The 22,548-nt window shown below is 38.8% G+C and overlaps 1 protein-coding gene across 4 annotated transcripts in view; it reads left to right on the forward strand.

The window, feature by feature from the left end:
- Nucleotides 1-22,548, forward strand: part of VWA8 (von Willebrand factor A domain containing 8) — a 389,600-nt gene that overhangs the window by 352,942 nt on the left and 14,110 nt on the right. For all 4 annotated transcript variants that reach the window (XM_032294792.1, XM_032294790.1, XM_032294793.1 and 1 more), the window contains 3 exons: nucleotides 1,969-2,077; nucleotides 15,304-15,429; nucleotides 18,338-18,496. In XM_032294792.1, the coding sequence (XP_032150683.1) occupies nucleotides 1,969-2,077; nucleotides 15,304-15,429; nucleotides 18,338-18,496 (394 nt within the window). The remainder of the gene's footprint in view (nucleotides 1-1,968; nucleotides 2,078-15,303; nucleotides 15,430-18,337; nucleotides 18,497-22,548) is intronic.

Below are 22,548 nucleotides of genomic sequence, written 5' to 3' on the forward strand. Positions count from 1 at the left end.
TTTTTAATACCCAGTGTTTTCAAAGTGCCATCCAGCAGCACTTATTGAGTGACACTGTGTGCCAGGTATTGTGGTAAGTACTGAAAGTTTATAGAAAAAATAAAACATGATCCTTCTCCCTGAGGAATAGAATAGAAAACAATTTAGTACATACTATGTAATAAAAGTATTCTTCATTAAAATTTTGGTTCTGTTATACATATATACATGCATGCATTTGTGTGTACAAGATCTCAGAGTAAAACATTTCCTACTATGGAAAACAAAAAATTTGAAAACACCATTCTAAAGGGAAACAGTCCTATCTATTAAAGCGATAAAGTATGTGAGTTTCATGGTAGATGTCTGTAGAGGACACGTGAAAGGGGAATGGTAGGTTTTTTGCAAGGGCTCATGCAAGACTTCAAAGGATGTGGCCTTTGAGCTAGATCTTGAGACCTAAGCTGGTATTATCCAGTGGAGTGATAGGGCAGGAATGCCAGTCTGCCCCATGGTACTCTAGGCCTAGTATTACATAATTGTAATAAGCTTCTAGCACTCTGCCCCATGGTGAATGGATTTTTTCCAGTGCTCAGCCTTACAGGGAGGAATACAGACCATTTATTCTCATTCAATATTTGAGGTTTCTGTTTTAGCTCAAGGTGATTAAAAAAACACATTAGATAAGAGTTTCAGCTATACACCCAGGATTCATATCTCCAGTATTGCATGCATATACACACACACACACACACACACATACACATACACACACACACCACTTTAGAAGATTGCATTATGTTTGGGCTTTTGAGATATACATTTATTATTCCTTGTCCTAATATCAGCAACTTTTATATTTATAGGAATTTATAGAAATGCTTGGTTAAGATAGTGTATTCTGGATACAACACTGTAAAACCCAGGAGAGGTCACTCATTGAATGAACTTTCTACTGGTGGTTTAAAATGCTGCATTTTAAGTAATGCTGAGTTGTATTTTAATTTTAGTCATCCATTGCTATTTATTTTGAGCACCCATTATGTTAGGTTCCATGCTAGGCACTGTAAAGAGAAAGAAAGACTCAGCCCTTACCTAAAGGAGCACAGTGCCTAGATGGGGAGACCAGAGGCAAATAGTTACAGCATGGAGAGCAAATTCTCTGACTGAGGGAGGAGTGAAGTGTGATAAGAGTACAGAATAGAGACCCAGGGGTCAGAGGCTTTCTGGAGGAGGCTATCATTGACTTGAGTCTTGAAGGGTAAGTGGGAGTAATAGGCAAAGTCAGGGGAAGGACACCATGTTGAGAGAGAAGCCCTTACAGGGCATGTGATGTGTATGGGAGTTGCCAGCAGAACCAATTCTGGGAAGATAGAATTTCAAAGCCACAATAATGTTAAAACACAATTGTCCTGTCTAAATTACACTGTCAGCAATTTTAGAAAACTCTCACACAGAGATACATAGCAGCACATTAACTTACGTACTTTAGGCTTGAGCCGTTATCTTGGTCAACCAAATATATAATCTCAACCTTAAAAAGCAACCCATGGGAACCCTCTTAGGAATCTGCCACAGGAACTGATCAGCTGCGAACATCACAATATGGCTTTGGGATACAACAATGGTGTGCCATAGAGCCGATTCACACTGACTCATGAGAGCCAATTGTGCACATTTTTTTCTAATTCACTGTTCATAGCTTGTAATTTATCATGGTGGCAATATTTACATTATGAAAATCAGCAAACACCATAAATCAGGACTTTTTTCTTGTCCTAGTTTGTTAACCATTTACTAGCACACTATTGGATGTTACCTCCTTTGAATCTAGAAGCATAGCTGGAGACATCACTTCTTGCCTTTTCTCCTCAGCATGAACCTGAGTTTCCAAGGAGTTTGCTAAAGTTCTGGCAGGAGGTGAATGAAAGTGAAAACCCATATATACAGGATTTAAGCTGTTAACTTTTTATACTCCTCTGGTTTCAGGCTAAAGGAAATCCAAATGAGTGAATATGATGCTGCAACCTATGAAAGGTTTTCAGGTGCTGTTCGGCGACAGGTGCACTCCCTCCGAATCATCCTGGATAATTTACAGGTAATCTTCTACTTATAGACCAAGAAAATAACCTGGGCCCAAAGCTAGACATATTCCTAAAGTCTTGGAGAAAATTATCTGAACTCTTATCAGCCAGTCCTAAAAAATGTATCAATGTCAAAATGTCTGCATAAAACTGGACTATCCCCTGGCTTTCTTTTTGATCATCCAGGGATTATATTGTCTATGTCCCCTGGCTCCTCTTCCTTCTGCCCTCTCCTTGCTCCCACATTGCTTGCCCTTGTGCAGTTTCACAAAACTCTCAATACTAAAGAACCAGTTGGTACTGATACTGCTCCTGAAAATATTAAGACACTTCAGTATTTCCTAAGCATGACTATTGTTTGGAGATTTCAGATTAGAAATTGTGCTCTGGTCAGTTTGCACAAATAAATTAGGAGGGGTTGAGTGTTCCTTAAAATCACAAACAAAATCAGATTATTTTGTCTAATGCAAAGCCTCATTTCAGGACAAAGGGAGAAGTGTTGGGAGCCAAGCTGTGCCCTGCCTCTCCACTCTGCTCTGGAACCTTGTGTTGCTTTTCCATGAAGTATTTCAAGCTGATTGCATTTCCCTTTTTGGTTCTTATTTGAAATTGTCCTTTTGAGGGAAATTTTATTATTTTTGCTAAGTATGGGGGATTAGAACTTCTGTGATGGGGTTTTTAATCCACCATTTTAACCCAAAAGCTCTGGAAGAGACTTATTTTTCGAAAGGTCTAAACTGTATCCAGAGAGTAATAAAAGCTTTGTCATTTCCAAGAGGAAAGATCTTTATAATAATTAACCAGATGTCTAATTTCAAAATCTGAGAAATGTAAAAATTAAATCATTTGCTTTAAAAAATTCCATATGCGGTTATTTAGGATAAAACAGCATAATATTTTATATAAATTATGTGGACAACATGATGTTGAATGATTGGATTTTCTTACATAGTCACTCATTTGACAAGTATTCATTGCCCTGGACATTGACAGCCCCAGGACAGTGCCAGGTTGGCTCTGAGCTTCGGGGTAAGGCAATGGTTGTTGATGGGCCAAAATGGATGATTCAAAGGTGAGAGTAATGGGAGATGGTGCTTATACTAAGACTGGAGAATGAGTATGGTTCAGCGATTCACTCACTTCTTATGTTCTCAATGCACACCAGGCATTAGAGATAGAAGAATAAGATACAGCTTCTGCCCTCAAAGAAAGAACTCAAAGTCAACACTAAGTTCCTAAGTTCTATAGAGCATTTTGCACGCACTGCTATCAGACGAAATGAGGAAAGCCTTCATGGAAAATGTAATGTTTGAATTTGCTCTTAAAAGATGCTAAGGAATTTCCCATGTGCTTAAGGAGTCGGGGCACGTCAGACACAGGAAGCAGTATATGCAAGTTTACAGAGGTATAGGAGAGCACAGTGGGTTCAAAGAAGGATAGCGTGTTTGGTTTGGCTGAGAAAAACTCACTCTGGTGGGAGATAATGGCAAGGGAGGAGATTGCCAGATTTGTAGGCACCAGATCCTGAATAGCCCTGGATGCCATGAGAACATGCAGACCACATTGAATCTTACCCCTAAGGGCAGTAACAGAGGCCCTTAGAGGATTTGCAGTGCTAGAAAGGGATATTAGAATACATTTTTAATTGAAGGTATCAGATTTCTCATCTGGTGTTAGTTGATGTCTTGATTAGTATTTGTTGACAATGCTCTAGTTGCTTTTAGAAGCACTGTCATATTTAATCCTCACGTCAGCTCTTTAGATAAATGGTATCATGTTTATACAATCGGCCGGAAGATGAAAAGTCAGGTCCACTGCTGTGACTTCTCACAATCACACACAAATGAAGCCTGGGTTAGAATTAGAGTTAGCATCAAGGAATGGCTCTCCATTAATCACCACAGCAGTGAGACCAGTGTCAGAAAACAGTGTCCAGTTTTGCTTTCAGCTTTCAAAGTGAAACGAAAGAAAACTCTGAAGGTCTCAGGTAAAAGCAACAAATAAGGTTAAATGCATGGAAAACAAAGTAGCATCCATTTTTTAAAAATCATTCAAGGGGTTGGAGTCAATAACTTACTAAATATCCTCAACGAGAGTAATTATTTCAGGGAAGTTTTTATTCTCTTCCTCTCTGGAGATCTGAAAAAGAGAAAATAGTCTTAACTAATACCAAGACAGAGTTTTAAGTTTTAACATGAAAGCAATTTAATCCTTGAATAAGTGGCTAAAATCAATGCAGAATTTTCATCTTTAGAAATCTTCACAAACAATACCAGCATTATATAATAGCAAGCATTTACTGAGAATTTGTCATGCACCAGGCATTCTACTGGGTGCTTTACATTGTCATCATCACCAAGATCACCTCCATTGTTATTGTCATCCTCTGCAGCCACACAGCCTGGGTTCTGTAAAATGGGAATGACAAATAATAGTGCGTTAGTGAAGAACACAGATGATATGCATAAACAGTGCCTAGCATGTAGCATTCTCTGCAGAAGGATTTGCTTCACCGTTACCTTCATTGTCCTTGCTAAGATTTATCTAAGATTTACCCAGTCAGGTACTTTACATTCATTATGCTATAATCTCTACAGAAACCAGTATGTATAACTTTCTACATTTGATAAATGAGGAAACAGAGACACATACATTGTCTCAATTATCATAATCCTATGAAATATGGGTATTTTGCCCCCACTTTATAAATGAGAGATCTGAAGGTTAGGAAGATGGTGTAACCTGTCCTGGGTTGTATGGCTTGTAAGGCAGGTGTCTGGGTCCAAAGTTCAGTTTATTATTATTTGTTGGGATCTCTGTTCTCTTCTTCAAACTCATCAATTCCATGAAAAGCGTATTCTTATATATACTCATTTTGCATCATTATCCAAATGCCACACAGCATTTTTCAAGTGTTTTCCTTATTGAGTCTTTATTTTATTTTATTTTTTTGAGACAGTGTTTTGCTCTGTCACCAGGCTGGAGTATGGTGGCGTGATCTTGGCTCACTGCAACCTCCACCTGGCTTCAAGCGATTCTCCTGCCTCAGCCTCCCAAGTAGCTGTGACTACAGGCGCATGCCACCACACCCAGCTAATTTTAATATTTTTAGTAGAGATGGGGTTTCACCATGTTGGCCAGACAAGTCTCAATCTCTTGACCTCATGATCTGCCTGTCTCGGCCTCCCAAAGTGCTGGGATTACAGGCGTGAGCCACTGTACCCTTCCCTGAATCTTTATTTTTAATCCGTAGGGGAGTTATTCTCAGATGGGCCTTCTAGTCCTCAATTTAGAAAGCTAGGGCTAGTTAAAATCATAGCTACTGACCAAGCAGGGACATGGCCTTGTGTAGAATATGGAACTTTAGATTGAAAACAAAGCAAGAAGCCTTTGATTTGGTCCCATTTTTGCCATCTTCTGCCAGTCCTGTGTGGTTCCTATTGACTAATATCTTCCAGCTGTTTTGAGGTTGCTATGTAATCCAAATAACCATGGGTGTTTCCTTGGTGAACAGCACAAAGCTTGGCCAGGAACTAGAAAATCATCACTTGACATGACTTTCCAAAGCACAGCCTTAGGCCCACTCATTGATTCCAGGTGGGATTTGAGGAGCAGGAAATGCTGTTGCCACCTATGTTAATGTCTGCTTTAACATGTGCCTATGTTGCAATACATGTCTTTCTTCTCAATTAAGATAGCTATCACCAGTGACTTTCCTTGGCTTCTTTGAGTTATTGGACCTTTTCTTTTTTCTGAATCGATAGCATTAATTTTCTCATCAGTCCACAAGAACTTCCATTATACTTGGTTCAGAATCTCAGTCTCCTATTGCAGCATGCATGCCCTAACAAAAGAAAACATACATTCTTACAAAAAAAAAAAAAACACTTTAATTGTATCTTCTCTCCAATGTTTTTCTGATCTACAATCATAATTTCATTTTCAAGCTAAACTAAATTAACCTTTCTCTGATTGCTGTGGCCAGCATGATATCTCCATGAACCAACAATTATGTTCCTTTTTTCCCCTGTGGTGTTTCAAAATAAGCTTTTGTTCAGATAAATAGTGCTTTAACACTGATTGTGACACGTATATTGTATGGCACTGAGGGCACAGAGATTGATAACATAGTGTCCCTGTACCAAGAAAATTCTGCGCTTGAGGGGCAGAGAAGACAGACACCTATAGAGATCATTCCATTTCACATGATAAGTCCCTGTATAGAGGGAAGCTTAGAATGTAGTGGAGCCCAGAAGAAAGGGTTTCAAGGATAGATTTTGAAGGTAAGGTACATGACCCAAGTCTTGAGAGACACACAAGTATTAACCAGATAGAGAAGGGTGGAAACAAGAGGCCACAGCACAGACAGATGCATGACACTGTGTGGTCTCAGGCATGAGCTGAGAGCTGGTTATGGCTTCTCTAGGAAGTGTTATAGCCATGGAGAAGAAAGTTTCAGACACCAGAGAGGTGGAAGCTAGGAGACTAAATCATAAAACAGTATCAGTTATTCAGATGAGAAGTGACAGGAACCTGAACCAGGGTAATCAAAATGAAAATGGAAAGAATGAGACAAATTCAATAAGCAGTTTGGACATAGGACAAAAAGACAAGTGATGCTGAATGTGGAGGTTGTCAAGCCCTGGAGGACAGTAATAGGGGACACAGGAAGACAAGACACTTGTGAAGAAAGCAAATGTTTGCTTTGGATGTTAATATGTTTTCTCACTATTAGGACACCTACGTAAAGATATCAAGCATGTTTAAAGTTTTTTAAAACCTGCATGTGGAGTTCAGGAGCAAGGTGAGGACTTGATAGGATTTCATGTGTGTATGGATATCTATATATGTATTTTTGTGGTCATCTGTATAGAGGGACAGCCCAAGCCAAGAGAAAAATGTGTCAACTAAAGCAAGAGTGTAGGGCAAAGAGAGGGGAAGGGTGAGAACAGCTGTGTCAAGGAACCTCTGCATGTCACAGGAGAGCAGCAAAGTGCCGGCTACTCTTTCTTAGCCCATCATGAATGGCTCATCACTCAAGATATGATGTCAGTGGCCATGAGAGGACAGACTTATCCAGGTGCAGCCTAGAAATATAGTCCTGAGCTCTGGGCCGCATGAGTATGGGCATCTCTCACTCAGTCTTTGCCAGGTGACCATTAAAATTATTTAAGTAGTAAAAAGCTATACACATTGAAAAACCCACATGACAGGAGAAATTAATGAAAAGTGCTAGTGACATGCAAGAAGCTTTGAAGAATTTTTGCTGAATATCGTTTGGTGGGATCCCTCCCTAAGACAACTTGAAAACCTTCCTGAGAAATAGCATTATTTGCGAGTAAGTGCATGAGAGCTAACAGCATATCACTAACATCCCTTGATTAGAAGGGCAGGGAAAAGAAGAAAGAGCCCTAGAGCTGCTGAGAAGCAGATCACTTGACCTCCATTTTGTCACTGCCATGCAACAGCATTTGAAAGCAGCAGCGCTGGGGAGCCATGTCGGGGGTTGGGGGAGGTCTGGGTTTCATGCAGTGGCAACAAGCAGGAAGCTGAAAAGGGAATAGCCCTGGGAAAAAGGCCAGACCATCCCCAACTTATACTTGGCTTGAAGACTAAATCACAAAGGAGCCAAATGCCCAGAGTTGGCCCCATTGCAATGGCTTTTCCAAACAAAATAAGAAATGATGTGGTGATGAAGTTCTCATGCTGGGACTGTCCACAGTTTCAGTTCTTTCCCTGCTGAATCCTTGAGCTGGTATTGCAGATTTAGTTTAACGACTAACACCAGTTTAAAATCTCTCAAGGAGAATTCTAGTAGAAACTGAGTGGAATGTGAATGCAACCAAAAAGGGCCTGTCCAATCTGTTCCTGAACAGTTTTATGTCATATCATTCGAGAATAAGGACACAGAAAATATAAAATAACATGGAATGTATGAAAAGGTTGTGTATTGAGGTGGAGTAACAAGCATTTAAGATATAGAAGATGCTGCTGGGATAGAATATCCTTCAGAAAACAAAATTTTTAGAAAACATCTGCTTTGTGTTCTCACCATTGAAAGAAATTTGAAGTATGTGAAATGAGACATAAATTGAAAAGTATCTGGTTAAGAAGCAAGCAGAAATAATACGGGAATTGAATGCAATAAAGAAAGGTAAGAAAACTAAAAGTGCACTGCCAAAACACAAATCTACATGAAAAGTAGAAAGAACAGACTCCATCCAGTCTGAAGTCCAAGTACTAATGTGAACAAAAAACTTGAAAAGTTATTCCAGAGAAAATAAAGAGGTAAAAAACCATAAGAAAGCTAATTAGTAAAAATGAAGTAGAGAGCTGACATACAGATCCCTGAGCCATCCCAATAAATAAAACAGTACATGAAACATGGTAAGTGCTTAGCAAACATATGCTGAATGAACAAATGATATTCCCATAAAAGAGGCCACTGAAAAATATTCATAAACAGTAACCAAAGTAATAACAAAACCACACCGAGCTGAAGAAAGGCCTGAGTCTGCAGATCAAAAGGGCTTTACTGAGTACCATGCAAAATTAACAAAGAGAGAAGCTTCTCACCACCGCTTCATGGAATTTTAACATTTCAAAAATAAAGAAAATATCCTGAAAGCAGAGAAACACACAAAAAACAAGCTGTTTTCAGAGAAAAAAAACTAATCTTACATTAGTTGTCCCTAAGACATTGAATGCCACAGGATAGTGGAACAACATCTACAGTATTTTGAAGAGACAATTCTTCTGACCCAAGAATTCTGTGCACAGCCAAAGTACAAAGGCACAGATATGTGCAGATATTCAGAGGCTTAAAATGTCTTTTAAGTACCCTTTCAAAAAATAACTTTGAAATAAATATATGTATTTGTATAGATACTGTAGTCAATTAAGAGAGGAATCAAAATTCCTTAAGAATGGGAACCTTGTGACATAAAAGGACCAGCAATGAGCATTAGAAGCAGTTCAAAAAATCAGATCTAAATAATTGTGGTATGTGTATTTTTTTAAAACTCAAATATCAAGAGTCTTTTTTTAAAGGTATACAATATTAAAAAATGTGAATTTAATAATAATAAACAGGGTCTAAATTCTCACATTATTTTTAAAATTAGAAATCAAGAAGATTTCTGGTTAGTTCTGTTGGTTTTGGTTAGTTAAATTGGGGAGGAATAGAAGAAAGTAAAAGTACAACAATTTATGTTACTTTTGGGAGAGGCAAATCAAAAACCCTCATTCCTAAAAATCATTAGAGAAATGTAAGTTCAATCATGATTTTTAAAGAGATGGTCAGACACTGCTAGAAGTTGAGAGGATTTGCCTGTGGATTGGGTGTGGGAAAGGGAGTCAAAGATGACTCCTTGGGGTGGGGCCTGAACAACTGGAAGAGTGGGGTTATCTGCTTCTCTTCACTGAGATGGGGGAGGACTTAGAGGGAACAGATTTTCTAGGGTGGAATCCAGGGTTTAGTTTTAAACTTGTTAAGTATAATATGCCTGTTATGTTTGTACACCAAGATGAGCAGTTCCCAGCTCCTTTAAATTACAAAATATTTAATTCTTGAAGGAAAGACCTGAAATAATTTTAGTTCATTAAAAGTGACTGTAGATAGTGTAAGTGTCATTCAACATAATGATTTAGTTCCACATTAGCATCCAAGAATCTCATTCTCTTCTGATGAGAATTGGTATAGATGATTCACCATTTTCCCTTGCAATGAGATAGTACTTCAAGAAACAGCACGCCCTTGGAATAAGGTACATAGCTCCTCTTTTCTTTCGCTGTTTAGAGCACCTAGGAACCTACACAGTTATTTAGTAAAATACTTTTAATGACTATGTTAATATGCTGAGAACCACAAAATAAAATTTTGTGTTATTTCCACTGATTAATAATTTATTATCTTTTAAATTTTATATAAAAGTTTCTCTTAACCCAGTAATTATTTGTTTGAGTCATACAGATTCATAGCATAAAAATATGTTAGTTGAGCATGAAAAGATGTTAAAATAATGGGAGCTAATATTTAATAAGAGAATCACTGTTCACAGGTATCCTCTAGCATCATTTACAGTTATTGCTTTACCCAACAAATATTTCTTGATGATCTTTTGTAGGCTTTATTCTGTAGAATGTATACAGTCTCCATAAAAATTACTACTTATGTCTTTCTAATCTATTCATTAAATAAATCCTGAAGGAATAATATAAAATTGGCTTGATTATAGAGTTTGTAGGTTAAAAAAAAAAGTCTTGATTAATCATAATCCAAATAAGTAAAGACATAAGATTAATCAGGATGATTTCAGTGCTGAAATCACAAGACAAAGTGTCACAAACCACAAGATGATTGGTTTTTGTCAAGTTTATTTATTTTAATGTCTTTAGTGCTACAGATATATATGTATGTCTGGGTATGTGTACATACTTTCTGGTTAACCAAGTATTTCCTGGAAAATGAATTAACTAGAATACATCATTCTCTGAGTATTTCAGTCAGTCTAAGTATTCTTTATGTGAAAATAATAAAATTATATTTCTTTTTCAGAACATCTGTAATATAGACTTTTTACTAATACAACCTCACTTTATATATAATGAACTCTCATTAGTGTGAATTTATGTATAATACAAAACAGATGGACAAATTTACAGGGATACTTTACTTCATGCAATAGGAATATATAACAAAGAACATGTTTGGCCTTTTATTATAAACAAAAGCATATATTTAAATGCAGTAGGAACTTACTATTTCAAGAAGTATTTCACTAAGTCTCAAAAAATACAAAAACCTTATGTACACAGTCCAAACAGTAAATATTTTTATTCAGCCTTCAGTAACTTTCTAAAGAGCTCCCCCTCCAGCCCATTTCCCCCAAGAGCATTCTGACAGGCCTCTTCCTGTTTTAAGTTTCCAAGTATTTGTGGGCTGGCTAGAGGATAGAAAATAAAAATTTCAACCCATATTTATCTGCAAGTTACGTACTTGAAAACTAATGAACAGCGCTACTATTATAAAAGTGTCTTTGTGCCTAATAGTTTTGACTCAAAAGGGTGATACATAGATTTACCTCTCAAAAACAAAAACTACTGGTTCATGTTCCTAAAAATATCAATGACAAGCAGTAGTACTAAAATTAATTTATTTATCTGCAAATAAAAATTAAAATGGAGTATACTAGGCACTCAAAGAATGGCTAAAAAATTTTTTTAATCTGTCAATATCAAGTGTTGGTTAGGATAGAAGCAAATGAAACCCTCATAGTCTGCTCACAGGAATGTAAATTGGGAAAACCACTTTGGAAAACTGTTTATCAGTATACACTAAAGCTGGACATATGCATACTCTGTGACCCAGCCTTTCCACCGAATGAAATATGCACATAACTGCTCCAAAAGACATGTTCTGTTATGGTGGCATTATTCATTATAGCCCCACACTGAAATCAACAGAATTATAGAATGGGTAAATGGTGACAAAGTCACACAATGGAATACGGTTGCAGCACGAAAGAGAATAAAAGTCCTGCTACACACAACATGGGTAACTCACAGAGACAATGTTGAGCCACACAAGCCAGAAACAAAAAAGTACATATTGTATGATCCATATTTATAAAGTTCAGAAACAGGCAAACTTAATCTATAGTAATAGAGGTCAGTATAGGGGTTACCTTTGGCAGCAAGAAAGTAACGTCCAGAATGGGACACTGGGAGGCTTAGGTGGTATGGATGATTAAGATTGTGTGTTCACTTTGTAAAAGTACATTCTTAAGATTTGTACTTTATTACAAGTACTTAAACTTGAAAAGCTAACCCCCCAAAAAAAGAAAAAGGTAGCACATTTATTGGAAAAGGTGTGTCTCTTTCCCTCATTCACACTGCAAATTTTACCAAGTCCTTTTCTTTTATTGGCATGTGCAATGGAAACGATCTTCAAGCTAGAGAGTACAGGAGATAATTACTACAGGAAAAGAAGCAACATCAGCACAAGAAAATTAAGACCTAAAATCCCTGGATTCTTACATAATGGTGAACATAAACTAAGAGTTACATGTTTTACTTAATTACATTGCATATCACAGAAAATTTAACAGCTTTCCTTGAATTTTTTGACAGGACCTGACTAATAGTCCTTCATGGTACTTGAATCAGTCTTCCCAACTTCTAGTTTTAAACATTCTGTCATCTATTTCATGAAATTTAGAGATTTCTCCCTCCCTGACTGCATGGACTGGGGCATGCAGTCCTCTATGCATTTGTCTTCCTAACAAATTTAAATCCAAATTCCTCCCCTTGGAGGAATCTTGCCTTTGTCAATCTTACTGAAAGTGTGGTCATTTCTGCAGCAAAGAATCTTGCGCTTCACTTACAGTGTATTTGCATCCTAATGCTCCATTTCTTTGCTCATTATTCTAATGTTCTATGTACTGTAATGTTTTTGGATCGTTTAAAATAATAATTAGAAATTTTAACTGAAGTTTAAAACAAACCTGAGCTATCAATGGAAATGATTCCGTGAGCTGATGCCTGCTATGCTCTGCCAACTTCAGCTGAAGTTGTGTCCTCCAGCTACAGCAACCAGGTCACAATTAGTCCCTCTACCTGTCATCTTGGCAAGTTTTTGTTTTGTTTTGTTTTTTTGCCATCAACTATAAGATATATTCTGGTTTTAGAAACACCAAAATAAAGAGGACAGTGGAATTATTAGTTAGAATTGGAGCATTTTCTATTTTCTCTATGGTAAGTTGGTGGGGTTTAAATTTATTTTTGCTGCATTTGTGACCTGCATTAGAAATCACACAAATTAGCTCACATTCATAATCCCAGCACTTTGGGAGGCTGAGGTGGGAGGGTTGCCTGGGGCCAGGAGTTTGAGACCAACCTGGGCGATACAGCAAGACCTCAACTTGACAAAAATTTAAAAATAAAAATCCAGGTGTGGTGGTACATGCCTGTAGTCCCAGCTACTCAGGAGGCTGAGGTGGTAAAATCACTAGAGCCCAGGAGTTAAAGGATGAAGTGAGCTATGATTGTACCACTGCACTCCAGCCTGGGTGTCAGAGTCAGACCTTGTCTCAAAAAAAACAACCAAAAATTATAAAAATGACAATCTGTAGCCATTGCAGTGGCCCTTTACATGGTAAAGACATCACTGGTTAATAAAGCCATGTAGCAGCTAATGGGATTGGGTAAGGAGTCTTCAGGGTCATTGCCTTGTCAATGTATTTATGAAAACTTGGAAAATCAATGCTTAATGATGACAGTGGCATGGCCGATAAGTAATACGTCATATAACTTCATTCCAGTTCTAATCCTGCATTTCTCTCAAATCTGGCTCAAGAATCCAAGTTCCATCCCACTTTAATGGCTGCTAACCACTGCTACCATGTTCTCTTTTACTTCTTTCAGTGCTGGTTTTCCCAGTCTAGACTATTCTGTAAGAGTCTGTCCTCATCTTTGAAAGCCACTAGAATCCAGTGCTCTGCAGCTTGGTACCTCCAAGAGCTGTAGAATGTGAGGATTAAAGGTACATAAACGGTCACCCACAATAGCATTTCCCAGGATAAATTATCCGGAAGCCTAAGGATTATCCACACCAGAGACCAGAAATGCTAGGAAAGCAGAGATAAGAGCTAAGTCCCAATCACTGGGGCAGGGAGGGAGCCTGAAAAGGACTGTGCTGTGTGGTCAGGGTTGTCCGTCTGATTCATACTAGACCAATAGGAAAGGATTCTAGAAGACTGTGCACATTTCTTCCTCTTGCTACCCGTAGCTGTGTATCTAATCAAGTTTTATATGATAGCTATGCTCCAGTGTGCCCCATTTTCCTGAGAGATCATGGGATTCTTGCCAAAAACATAATCTGGAAAGAACATTCTCCCAACGGTTGCATAACTGCCAGTCTTAGAATTAACTGCCCACGAAAATTAATAATCTATATTCTGGTGATGTTTACATTAATATATCAATATTAAAAAATGGTAATTTTGTTCCTGTTTCCAGCAAGGTTATCAGGAACAAGAAAACAATGCATTCTGTAATACCCAGAGTTATATCATGTGGAGTTTCTTTGTGTAATGGTGGACCTGGCCCTAAGACAGACACCAGCTGCCTGAGGTTTAGTGGCTTTGTATTTCCAATGACAGTGCTATCACATAGTCACCTCCCATGAAACACTGATGGAAACATGCTTAACTTAAAGTGGACTTAGTTATCCATATGCATTTCATTCACTGTAATAAATAATAGCATCAGCTCACATAGCTCACCAGGCTCTTTCTTAGCTGATTCCAAGTAAGATTTTATTAATCTTTGCAATAATTTACTAAAGTAGAGACTAGTGTTATCTTCATTTTAGAGATGAAGAAACAGAGATGCAGACGGGTTAAGTAGTTTGCCTCAGAACAGATATTGGACAGTGGTGAAAGAGCAATTAGAACCAGGCTGACTCTGGAACACATAATCTTAACTACTACTCTATTTTGCATGCACAAAAACATCTTAGCTAGTCTTCCTACTCATTAATGTAAATATAGTCATTGGCTGTAATAAACATATGCCTTGATTAGGATACTATAATTCTTTATCATTTTATCTACCATAAAATTAGCCTTTCTGGCATAATTATAAGTTATTGTAGCAAAATATTATGTGGAAAAACTTTTAGAAAAGTAATCCAAAAGATTTCTGAAAATAGATAATCAGGAAGACATGTGGGGTACAAAATGTTCACATAATATGGTTTTCTGCTGTTTCCATTTGCACACTAAGTCACAGAGAACTTGAGTAACAAACTCTTCCAAAAGGTAGAATTCTAAAGGTCACATTTTCTCTGGGCTTGCAGACAATGTTAACAAGTTCAAGCCAATTATTTTGCTAACTAATAAATTTTTGAGAAGCACTGTGACTGAAAACCCATAAGAAATGCATCCCCATGATATTTCCAGATATTGAACATCTCTCCAGGGACTCATTTGCATACCATCTTTCATTCATTTTATTGTTCCATATGTTAAAACAATTAAAACAGACAAATTTCACACAAAGGGCATTTCTTTGTCAGCAGAGCAGAAACCAGTTCGTTTATGCGACTGTGTTCATGCAGAATCATCACTTACTGAAAAGATCCCAGGTGTGTTTCCTGTTATTCATGCACAAAGTGTGTTAGGGACCCTGCAGAAGTAATTAAAATAAGGCTTTGTATGTTTATGTGTGTCTTTTGTAGGCTAAAGGTAAAGAAAGACAGTGGCTAAGACATCAAGCTACTGGGGAACTAGATGATGCCAAGATCATCGATGGGCTGACTGGAGAAAAAGCCATCTACAAACGTCGGGGTGAGCTGGAGCCACAAGTAAGTCATGGTAAACTGCTAGCCTTAGCTCTGCATAGTCTGGCCTTCTTTACAGAAATTTGATTCTTGAGTTGTGTCAAAATATCACGTATCCTGAATATGACAACCAAGGAAAGCATTGTGTTAAAGAAAAAAAAAAGAAGAAGAAAGACCCCGTAAGTACTATACTATTATTCAACTCAAGATTCCAGCAAGAAACATAAGGCATGTTCAAATTAGGTAACTTAAAAAATAGTCAATACAAACCACTATTTACAAAATAAGAGTGGGGCTTAGGAAAATCAAAAAGCAAAAAGTGCAGTAACCCAGGGATAGCAACAGCAGGAATCTAACTCACCCAGGCAGAATGAGAGAGCAATTCCTGGAACCTAGAGAAGGCAATTGATGGAGCAGTGGCCTTCAGTAGAAGGGGAGCCAGGCCATGGGCAATGGCAGAGAGTGGGCCAAGGGAACAAATACCCGACACTCAACCCTGACCTCTGTCAATGCCTCTTATGGGCAAAACCCCCTGGAAACCAGCATCCAAGAGGGCGGCTGATGTGGTCATAGGGGGCAAGGGAAATCTTCCCCTTCGCCCTCTGAAGGTTCTCTGAAAATCACCACACAAAAGGCACATTAATAGGAAAAGAGGCATACAAATGTATTAATGTGCACTGGGGTGAAACCAAGGGTGAGTCACCCTCCACACAGTGAGGTCCAGATGCTTATGTACCCTTCTGAAGGGAAAAGGATATGGAGAAGTGGAGGTGGTTTTAGGTGGTAAATGGTTGTAGGGCAATTCAGTGGGCTTGAAGAACACACAGTGGCCTGGGGCAGGGTCTGTTGGGCCCATAGAGCAATGGTTTGTGACAGAAGTCTATCCAGGTGTGTTGACAGCCTTTCTTCCTGTGATATGAGTTCAGTTGATGAAAACTCAAGAAAGGGCCCAGAGTAATCCTTTTCTTCTTTGGCGCTCTGAACTTTAGGCAGTTAAAGAAACTTCAGAAAACAACTTATCTGGTGTTTTGTGGTGAGAGGAAGGAAGGTCAGAGAGACCTTAATGCTGCTTCTTCAGTTCAGCATGCCCAAGCACCCTATTTACTGGGTATTGATTTCTGAGCTCCAATACAGCCCATAGAGATCAACTCTCAGGACCGAGAACAGGTGCCCTTGGGAAAGTGAAGACACCTGGTGTGTCTGTGAAGCCTAGAGAAATCTTCAAGTGAAAGCAACAAAAGAATCTTGGTGATTCTCTACTGTTCTGTTGCTTTAAAGATCTGTGTCCATCATATAACTGAAAAAAATACAGAAAACAAGGAAGTCTCCCTTAAATAGCTATAATTATAATTATAGTAATATTAGACAGCCATAAATTTAAAATATTTGCAATGTAATAGCAAAACAAAATGGGGACAGGATGAAATAATGAGTCTCTTGGTGAGCTCTGTGATCTCCTGAATTCCCAAATAACCAGAATTGCTGAGTAGCCACCAAAAGCTGGGGGTGCAGGGACTGGTAGGGGGAAGGGAGAGTCATTCTTTTTCAACGTTTATTTAGAGAGGATCTGGTGGTGATTTGGGGAGTTCTTATTTCTGAGTCATTGGTATGAGTCAACAACTGCTTTCTTTACTGAATCATTGTGGTCAACAAATGTGTTTGGATACATCTGAAATTGTGAGTAGTCATGGAGCATATGTATAAGTGTTCTTAATTTGGTCAGACTCAACAGTTTTTAAGAAATATGTTGAATTTGCCTCAAACCAGTACACTCTCAATACCCACTGTGTTTTCTTGAAATTACTAACTTTGATCATTATTTTTTATACATGTCAGCAAATATTTAATAACAGAATAATCTGGAATTTTTCTTCTTCCTTTTTTCTTTCTAGAGACAGGGTCTTGCTCTGTTGCCCAGGCTTTAGTGCAGTGCTACAATCATAGCCCACTACAGCCTCAAACTACTGGCTCAAGTGATCCTCTCAGCTTAGCCTCCCCAATAGCTGGTACTATAGGCACACAGCACCATCCCAGCTGACTTGTGTATTCTTTGTAGAGATGGGTTCTTGCCGTGCTGCCCAGGCTGGTACTGAACTCCTGGCCTCAAGCAATTCTCCCACCTTGGCCTCCCAAAGCACTGGGATTACAGGCATGAGCTGCTGCATGCAGTCTTCTTCCTTTTTCTTGTCAGCAAAACTAACAAAGTTTTTTTAAAAATCTGCAAATTGGTAGTCATGGGTCTAAAATCAAACTTAATTTTGTGATTTTAATTAACAATTGTTTCTAGATAGCAATTTGATGCCACTTTTATGCTTTCAAACTGCCAAGAAAAGAAAAGCATTAATTTAGTAATATGGAAGGAAGAGAAAATGTGCAGCTTACTCAACACAAAAGACATTTTTTAAATCCTTTCCTTAAGTTCTTTGCCAGACCCCATCACATAACTATGTTTTAGGAATCTGACATTACTTGTGGCCTATGTGGAGAATAATTTTTGGTCACTACCCAACAGGTCCAGGTAAAATTGATGTGGGCTTCCCTCCAAAGTAATACAAACTCTTGCTAGGGTTACTGACTCTAAAGCATGAAGTGAAAATGACATGCCATTATTATTTTTAAGTCATCACATTATTTTTAAGGCATCAACTTCAGTAAGTCAGCTTTACTACAGTGAGCTTCGAAAGGACTAGATTCCAAAGGAAAATCTTTTCCATGCGGCCCCAACCATCAGCACAAGTCTGAAATTCTGTTTACTGCAATACAACTCATAGGTGCCTTGCTACCTGCCAGGACAGACTTATGCAGGGCCGAGCCTATGGCTGGTCTGCCCATCTCAGGGCTGGCACACTGGGGCTTCTGTGAGATCCCCAAGACAGCCACCAGGGGAAGTTTGTCAGTTCACAAATGGCTTTTCTGTTATTCCTTCCCTCAGCTTGGCAGCCCACAACAGAAACCCAAGCGTCTGCGCCTGGTGGTGGATGTGTCTGGTAGCATGTACCGCTTCAACGGGGTGGATGGCCGGCTCGAGCGCTCAATGGAGGCTGTATGTATGGTCATGGAAGCCTTTGAGAACTATGAGGAGAAGTTCAAGGTAATGACATGAATTAAAAATAATGAAAGGTGTCATTGACCACAATGGTGGACAGGTGGATTCAGACTCCATCCAGAGTGAATGAAAATATTCATCCTCTCACCAGCACATTCATCAGTTCAGAGAAAGTGAACCCTTTGTTTTATCTGGCACTAGTAATTGTAAAATAATGCCATAATTGAAAAGACTGATTACTACAGAAGAAATGCTGCAGCGATGGTGCTAGAAAAAAGTTTGCTACTTAGAAGCAAATGTGTGTTCCCAGACTCCTCAGGGCCTCCTGTCCTTATCCCAGTTCCCCATACCCACCCACTCTTGCCCCATTACTAGCCAAGCAGCCTTCCAAAGTTTGAGTCCACCCTAAAAGCCTCAGTATCATGTTCCCTTTCCATGTGGGCAAGGGTTATACAGTCATTGGTGTCTCCCCAGCTGACAATGATAATGATTATCCCAGAAGAAAAGCAGCCTTCCATTTCAACTACAGGTATTGATCGACTTACCACCTATGCAACTTACGGCCATTCGACTTTATGACCACAATCGCTAGCCACGACTGCTCCGCGTCTGGCAGCGCAAACATTGCCCAGCTGGGCGTACGACAGTGCGGACCAGCTTCCGGCAGCACTACCATCTCTGCATGCACCATTTCAACTGTACATATAGCCTACTCAACTTACGACCAAATCATATTACGACGGGTCCGCGGTCCCGACCGTGGTCGTAAGTCGAGCATTAGCTGTATTTCCAATTTGCTGTTCTTAGTTTGCTGTACACCCTCCATTTCAGAAGTCTGAGCTGGAGAAGGGATTTCCAGTGCTGCTGTGTCACTGCTTGATATGAGCCTATTAATCCTCTCTTAATCAGCCACAGAGAACACCTGCACTTCTGGCCTTTACCAGAGCAAACAACCTTGAATTCATTCATATGCCATGTAATTGTTATCAGAAGTTCAATCGTGAGAAATGGTACATGTGCTGACATGTGTGAATGACATGCAGTCCGTAGATAGACTAGATTTTATTATGGATCAAACATGTCCTTCAGAAATTGGCGATCTTAGATTGCTGTTAGGTTTGACATCCCACATGCACCCCAAGATTGCTTCCCTGAATTGTGTCTCTGTGTTATGAGGTATACAACAAGAAATAGATTGATGAAACTCATCACTTCATTTACTTTAGGCCTAATATTAAGAATACTGCCCCCCTGAATTTCCCAGGGCCCCTTGTGTAAAGCTCTACATGAGAAATTCCTTTTAGAATTAAGTGGAAGAAGAAGGACAGCTTCAGCTAATGAATGCTGTGGGCTGCCAGACTCTGTACAAGTACAGGATACGAATACAAATAAGACATGGACTTTCACTGTGGGGAGTAGCTTTGTTTCCCTTGAAGAACTGAAATGCGTTTCCATTTGTGATTAGTGAAAGCCGTGGAACTACTTAAGATTCCATCTTGGTTTTAGTTGCTGGGAAGCTCAGATCCAAAATCAAAGATCACCTATGACAATTTTGTTATGTCTCATGGCTTGCAGACCAGTCTTCAGCTTTTTCCTTTTCTTCACCCTTGCTCCCTTCAGATATGTTTTCCTTGATTTTTGTTTTTTATGCTTTATGGGTTTATAGAAAATATTTATTTTAAAATATTTTAGGTCCTTTCTAGTATGAGATATAGTTCTTAAATCACTTGGACCATTGATGACTAAAGAATAGTTAGATATCTATTGTATCAGCATAAATACCCACATCCCACCTAATGTTTTAAAACCTTTGAGTGTTGCTAATACCTGGATCAACCCATTCTCCTGTTTTATGGATCTTGAATTTCAGTGTTCCTTAGCTCTCTTTGAGCTATGGGGAGATTTTAACCCAATATAGACCATAGCAAATATACTACTATTAAAATTGGCAGATTCATAGTTATCTTGAATAAAATCTCCTGTTAGAAATTGGATTTCTACATTTTTGAGAGCAGAATTGCTCTGACATGTGAAACTACTTCTTTCAAGTTTTTAGAAAGAAAATGTATTAGGAATTAACCAGCAAGTTGGTTGACACAGCTACCTCCACAGGACTGGGCAAAGGATGAGACAGAAGAAAGAAAATGGCAAAGCTACTAGTATTCAGGGAGCCATTTCAATGCTTCCAGGGAGGTGATATGATTGTTGCACAACAGACTGAGTATTTCATTGCTTTTCACGCAGACGACCATATAGAGAGATCTCCATTTGTTCAGTTCTCACTTATAAAAGCCTGTAATATGGAAGAACTATTAATGAAATAACTTGTCACACACAAAAAAGGAACAATATCAAGGAAATGAGCATTGTACAAGATGTTGTTTCATTTTTTTTTTATTGACAGTTACAAACCAAACTGTTGCCATATGACCTGCTGGATGTCAGGTAAATTCCACAAAACTTCCAACGTTGCCTGAGCACTTCCTAAGAGTAGATCACTTGCTGGGTAGCCCAGTGAGGGAGATGATGGAAACTACTCATTCTGATAGAAGGTTTGGGGAGCAATGTGTGAACAGAGCGTACTTCACACACGCCTCTGTGGGCATCATCCCCAAAACAGCATTTTCAAGTACTCTGTTCAGTTGCCACAATAGTGTAAAGAATTTCCTCAGTCTTTATCAGCACAACCACAGATATATTGAGAAGACAACCATAGTGACATCTGACTGAAAAATCCAGGTGAAATTGTAGCAAGACACCAAGATAAAGTAAATTTTTCAGGGCTTGAAGTCATTTTCTATGCCATTAAATTCTTAACGGGAAGAACATTTAATAGCTTCAGTCCCATCACATTCACTACAGTTCCATTAGAGCTTAGACCATAGAACGTCTTAAGAAACCAGTGTCATAAAATCTTTCCAACCAAAGGAAGACACTTTAAAACATCACAAGACAAGCTCTTTGAGCCTCTTTCAGAAAAATTGGTACCTAGGTGAGTGTCTGGAGGGATAAGGTGGACCTGGTGAGGTGTATGGTCCTGTCCTGCAAACTCTTCATCATGTCCACAGACTTTAGAACTGGGGTCACCTCGGAGGCCATTTACTCCACTGTCCTCATTCCACAGATAGACCCCAGGCCCAGACACAGTAGAACTTTCCCCGAAGTCAGAAGGCTAGCAGGAGACAGTAGCATAGAGCCCAGCAATCTGTTTTCCCTTTTTTTGTTTGGTTTTATTTTTAAACTTTCTTCTTTATTTCCCAACTTTTTAATTTGAAAATTTTCAAACCTACAAAAAAGTTGAAAGAAAAGTAAAACTCATGTGCCCTCACTTAGGTTCACTAATTGTTACTGTTTTGCCTCACTTGCTTTATGTTTCTCTCCAAATATTTACAGTACTCTCTCTACTCCCCTCTAAATCATTTGAAAGTAAATTATAAGCAGCATAATGCTTTCCTCTAAATACTTCATTATATGTCTCCTAAGAATAAGGACATTCTCTAATACAACTTCAGTACCATTATCACGCCTAAGAAAATTATCAGTAATCCCATAATATCTAATATCCAACTCAAATTTAATTTTCTGAGTTGTCCCAAAAGTATCTTTTATAATTGTCCCCTCTCTCTGCTGCCCACATAGGGTCCAAAGTCCACACTTTACTTTGCCTCTTTGAGTCTGCAACAGCCACCTCCCCTACCACTGCATTTTTTTTTTTTTAACTTTTCATGACAGTCACTTTTATGAGTGTCCAGACTAATTGTCTTATAGACTGTTTCTTTTCTCTTCTTTTTTTTGAGATGGAGCCTGCTCTGTTGCCCAGGCTGGAGTGCAGTAGCGTGATCTCGGCTCACTGCAGCCTCTGCCTCCCAGGTTCAAGTGATTCTTCTGACTCAGCCTCCTGAGTAGCTGGGACTACACGCACACACTACCACGCCTGACTAATTTTTGTATTTTTAGTGTGACAGGGTTTCACCACATTGGCCAGGCTGGTCTTGAACTGTTGACTTCATAATCTCAGCCTCCCAAAGTGCTGGGATTACAGGCATGGGCCACTGTACCTGGCCCTAGACTGTTTCTTTTTTTTTTTTTTTTTTTTT

The sequence above is a fragment of the Sapajus apella genome, unplaced genomic scaffold (genome assembly GCF_009761245.1).
Source record: "Sapajus apella isolate SASKATOON/1434 unplaced genomic scaffold, GSC_monkey_1.0 scaffold32, whole genome shotgun sequence".
NCBI classification, from domain to species: Eukaryota; Metazoa; Chordata; class Mammalia; order Primates; family Cebidae; genus Sapajus; species Sapajus apella.